This window comes from Vigna angularis, chromosome 11, assembly GCF_016808095.1.
Source record: "Vigna angularis cultivar LongXiaoDou No.4 chromosome 11, ASM1680809v1, whole genome shotgun sequence".
Classification (NCBI taxonomy): Eukaryota; Viridiplantae; Streptophyta; class Magnoliopsida; order Fabales; family Fabaceae; genus Vigna; species Vigna angularis.
Window position 1 is genome coordinate 3142059 of NC_068980.1, and position 5191 is coordinate 3147249.

Genomic DNA, 5191 nt, shown 5'->3' on the forward strand with positions numbered 1-5191 from the left:
CCACCCGAGAACATTTTCAAATTTCTTCTCTTGCTTTGTTTTGACGCCGTTTTCAGATTAATAAAATAAGCATAGTAAACACTATCAATAATTTTATAATAAAATAATTTGTTTTCAATTTTTATTTAATTTAATGTTATTATTAAATTATTCCATGTCATCAATAATTTTAAAAACATTATATTAATACTATCAAAATACACTTGTTATAGAGTAGATAAATTTAATCTGTAGAATAGTCATCAACAGTGCAAGTTTTTAAAATTACTAAATGAAAAAAAAATTAATTAAGTTTCAATGTCAACATAAGTTTAAAAATTTTGAATTGAGTTTTATTAAATTTTTGTTTAATTTTCACAATTTAAAACTTCTTAATTAAATATTATTGTTAATTTTTTTAATGACACGATATAACTGTATATTATTATTAACTGTGTAAAATAATTGTTATTTTGTCTTCTTATCTTATCTTGTTTAGTTTTCATTACATATAATTTTACAATTTATTCTGTAATTTATAATTTCATAATAATAGTCATATAATTTAATTAACAAAAAAAAGTCTAACATCAAATACTTATTTGAAAAATTTTAAATTATTTAATATTCAACATATCATAACAATTTAATAAAAATTAAATTTAAAATATTAAATTTATTAAGAAAAATTCAATTAAAAGTTTTCAAATTTATTGAATAATTAAAACTTAATTAAGAAAAAAATATTTTAGGTTAAACAAACTGGAACGTTGAATTTTAGAAATTAGTGATCATTCTTGGTAAACTTTTTCGTGAGCAATGACGTTTGTGCTGACTAAAGAATAGTTATGAGCATTTATTTACCAATACACCTCGAAATAAAAGGAAAAGGCGAATATTAATTTAATATAAAATAAAAATAAAATATATATACGGCATGCTTCATTCATGGGGTAAGGTTGAGTTCAGTGAGTGGGTGTGTCATCATCGTCACTGGCTTCTGCTTCTGGAAATTAGTTCATAAGAATCGTTCGTTGAATTAGGTCATCCAATCAAAGAGAACCCTAACGCTAAATTTACCTAACATTGTCGAGGCATGGATTCTCAGGTTGCAGTAGCTCTTGCTCTTTCACTTGTTGGTGGCGTCAGTACTTCTATCGGTACATTTCTCTGCTCTTTCACTTACCTTCATCATTCCTATTGTGTCATGCATTGTCAGTTTAGACCTATTGGTGAGTCAGTGAAGTCTCTTGGATTGCCGATTGTTGTTTCAGTTGCTTATTTGTTGTGTTATTGTCGCAAACGTCTTGTAGACTGTTTTTCACACTTTCAGAATACTAATTCTTATTTCAATTGGTTATTTATCTGTTTATTTATGTTAGTTCCTGCTCTTGATAAAAACTTGTCCTCAGTTGTTTGCTATCTATTTGTGTTTTGAATTTGAAGTGTATTTTCGTTGAGTTTTTTTGTGCGTAATCGTAACAAGTTGTTGTTTGTTGTTAAACAGGTGCGCTTTTTGTGATTGTCAATCAAGCTCCCAATTTGAAGATGCTCGGGTTACTACAGGTGGTTTTAGTTGGTCACGACTTTTTTTTTTCTTCAGTTATGAGAATTTATTGATCGATTTGTAATCATTACATCCCACTGTTTCTAAATTCCATTTGTTGGTTAGCTTACTCAAGTATGCTTTCTGAAATTATTCCACTGCATGAAGGGTTTTGCTGCTGGTTTGATGCTCAGCATATCGTTCTTTGATTTGGCTCACAATGCTTTGAACTCACTGGGCTTCTTGAAAGGCAACCTTTGGGTAGGATGTGTGCTTCTGCCACCATCATAAAGTAGCAATTGTTTATTCTTTTGTTCGTCTTCTTTCATATTAGTTCTGAGCAAATGTCTATCTTCTCATTCATGTAGTTTTTTGCTGGGGTGATATTCTTTGGTGTTGTGGCCAGTTTTATCCCAGAGCCAACTCTTGCTCCCACTTCTGATGTCAAAGGCAGAAAGGTTTTTAATGAACTTGTTCTTACAAATAAATGCTGCCTCTGTATTGTTGATTTTGCAAAGCGGCATTGGAGCTGCTATGTATAATATCTACACAGGTATATATTTTGATAGATGTGATGACATGCTTGAAATTAGAAAAATGGGGATGATGGAGGCAAGGATACTTTGAAAAAGCATCGCCGGCAGGTTTTATTCAGTGGAATTGTTACAGCCGTAGGTATGATTGTGATGTGAACCCTTTGTCCGGGTAGTTTCAAACCTATATTTTTCTTACAATGCAGTTCTTTCTGGAACTAAAATATTAGAGAAATATGAAAATTAATTTTCTTTTGAATTTCTCGGAGTTTGGTATTCAGTAGTTAAAAGTTCCTTGTGAGACTTGATCAACTTCAATTCTCATTGTTCTTTTTCTCTTAGTTTTCACTGTTTCATTGAGTTCTACCTGTTACTTTTTTTTTCTGTGCATTTCCTAGGCATAAGTTTGCACAATTTTCCAGAAGGAATGGCAGTGTTCCTTGGATCCATGAAGGTATATGAACTTATTGATTGCATTTGCTTATCGATCTGTCACATTATCATTAATTGTTGAAGCATTACTCATGTTACTTCCTCCCTGATATACTTGTCAATGTCATGTCTTGATGTTTGTGATATGCTTTTTCAACAGGGCCTCCGAGTTGGCATCAACTTGGCATTAGCCATTGCTTTGCACAATATCCCAGAGGTATAAAATTTCATCTTGTGAGGAAACCTGTTTACTCTAGATACAGTTAAATTAATAATGAAGTGATTCCTTATAATCCTTAATGCTTTTTTTGTCTTTATATTATTTTTTTTAATTCAATTTTTGAAGTTTGGCATCTTTTACTACGCACATTATATTCTGAAATAAATAAATTAAAATGCTGTATATGTTTTATTGTAATTTATCGATGTTTTGTTTTGTAGGGTGTTGCTGTTGCACTTCCTGTTTATTTTGCGACGCAAAGGTAATAATGATCTTAAGGGCTCTTGTTGGTTCCAGTATTTGTTGTAATTACATTTGACAAATTACAGTGGTTATATTCAAGCGTAAAGGGTTTATGTCCTATATACTCTTGCTGAAACATGCGCATGAAATATTGATCCATTCATATAAAAACAGACAGTAGAGGGAAAATATTGCTCTGAGTATATGATTCTGGAATCTCAATTGTCTGCGCTGATGTATATGATTAATATTTTAGGTTTATTTATTTAGGTTCAGTAGTGGTCGTAGTGTATGATGGTGACAAAGAGAGGGTGGCTATTTTGTGAACCAAAACCTTTCATTTTGTGGCGATAATGCTATATAGTTTTACGGTAGAAGGTTTTTTTCTGTTCACTTTCTCTGCAACAGAAAAAGAGATTTACTTAAGGTCAAGAAGCTTGAGGATTTGTTCGGACTTAAATGCCGGTACCTATATATACAAATCAAGATAAATTCTTATGAAAATTGGGTTACAGTGTATATTTTGATGTCCTTTTGTAGTATAATAACTGCTGAAATAATTGCTTAATCTCAAATCTTTATTCTTGTTGCTAGGAAATAACTATGTTAAATTGAATAATAACCTTTTCATTCTGCATGTATCCTAGTAAATGGCAGGCATTCAAATTAGCATCACTTTCTGGCTTCGCTGAACCCCTGGGAGTGATAATTGTAGGTATATCATCTGATTTATGTTGCTTGGCTCAATAGACTTTGATTTTATTTTTAAAGAACCTGAAAGCAAGAATTAGGGTGATGTGGTATTATAACGATGATGAAGCATGCCATGCTTCAATATTAGGGGTCAGGTAAGGTATGCCTTACCCAGTTCAAGTGTTTGACCTTACCCATTGAATCTCTATCTGTACTCCAGAGTTGGATTTTATGTTTTAAGTATGTACATTTCATTATTTTTTTGGCCCTCAAGATTTCTTAGATATATGTTTGAATTGTGTAGTCGAACTAATTGTGATGATTATTTTCTCTCACTGTAGCCTATCTATTCCCTAGCAGCTTAAGTCCTGAGATTCTGGAAGGTTTACTCGGATCAGGTATGCAATGATACATGATCTAGATGTCACGATGAGATTTTTAGAATTTATGTTATTATCCAGATTTATTCTATGATGATTAATTACAGTTGGTGGAGTTATGGCCTTTTTGACCCTTCATGAAATGTTGCCTCTGGCTTTTGATTATGCGGGACAAAAGCAATCTGTTAAGGCTGTCTTTTTGGGAATGGCTTTCATGTCTGCAAGGTCAGAATCTCATTTCTGATTAAATAGTTTTTCAAGAGCTGAGGATATATTTTCTTTTGTTATTCCTACGTAGGGAAGATATTTAATGCATAAAAGTGCCCACTGTCACATCTCTATCTATCAAGGCGAGTAAACTAATATGCATATTAATTAGCAAGTAGTAATTAGAAACAATAGTGTTCTCGTGGATGTGCAGACACCAGTATCTCTTTAGTATCTTCCTTTCTAAAATGTTTGTGTTATCAGATTCGGTACAAACACGTCAAAACATTAATTTTAGACCTTTTGTATCTCTATCACCTTTTTGCTATTGAGTTCTCATCTGGTTAACATTGCTGGATGTGCAGCCTGTATTTTCTAAGTATCAGCTTACCTGAGGACTTGAGCTTGTAGGTGGGAACAACTTCTTCTCTTTTCTGAATGTCACTATTTCAAGTCTCATTGTGACGTGTCTTATGCTTCTCTCACTCGTTGCAGCAAAATTCCTTCAGAAGGGATCTGAGAGTGCAAAAGGACAGTAATGCACAGTTAATCTGTCTAGGATAGCAATCAATCAGACATCAGTGTAGAGGGAGACATTCCACCTATGATTGTGGATTTTCCTATAGACTAATGTACAAAAAAACAAGAATAAGCGTAATCCCTTTAATTCTTTAACCGACTCACCTTGTATACTGTGTATCATCAACGAAGATTGGACTTTAAAATTGCACAATTTGCTGATACTTTGTCGTGTTAATATATTTCGGCCGTGGGTTATAACACTCAGTCACAAAACATAAATACGAATGTTCACTAGCAGTAAATATATCATTTTGGAACCGAGCATTTAATTTCTTAATTCTAAAGTAGGTTTGTTGAACAATGTTAGAAAAATTAAAGCATGCTCAAACACCATACTATATGTACAAAATATACTTCATCTTTGTTTATAAACAAA

The 5191-nt window shown here is 32.2% G+C and overlaps 1 protein-coding gene across 3 annotated transcripts; it reads left to right on the forward strand.

Annotated features, from left to right (window-relative positions):
• The first annotated feature begins 918 nt into the window (after positions 1 to 918).
• LOC108333079 (zinc transporter ZTP29) lies at positions 919 to 4976 on the forward strand. 3 transcript variants are annotated; one of them, XM_017568410.2, is made up of 13 exons: positions 919 to 1139; positions 1487 to 1545; positions 1694 to 1786; positions 1894 to 1983; positions 2119 to 2200; positions 2457 to 2512; positions 2651 to 2707; positions 2932 to 2972; positions 3601 to 3668; positions 3988 to 4044; positions 4134 to 4251; positions 4599 to 4644; positions 4729 to 4976. In XM_017568410.2, exons 1-12 carry the CDS (start codon positions 1076 to 1078, stop codon positions 4642 to 4644), a joined length of 831 nt encoding a protein of 276 aa, XP_017423899.1. In that variant the 5' UTR covers positions 919 to 1075; the 3' UTR covers positions 4729 to 4976. The 3 variants fall into 3 exon arrangements, with proteins under 3 accessions (XP_017423899.1, XP_017423898.1, XP_017423900.1); XM_017568409.2 differs by having other exon boundaries at positions 4599 to 4640; XM_017568411.2 differs by lacking the exons at positions 4599 to 4644; positions 4729 to 4976 and adding an exon at positions 4325 to 4580.
• Positions 4977 to 5191: the final 215 nt, after the last annotated feature.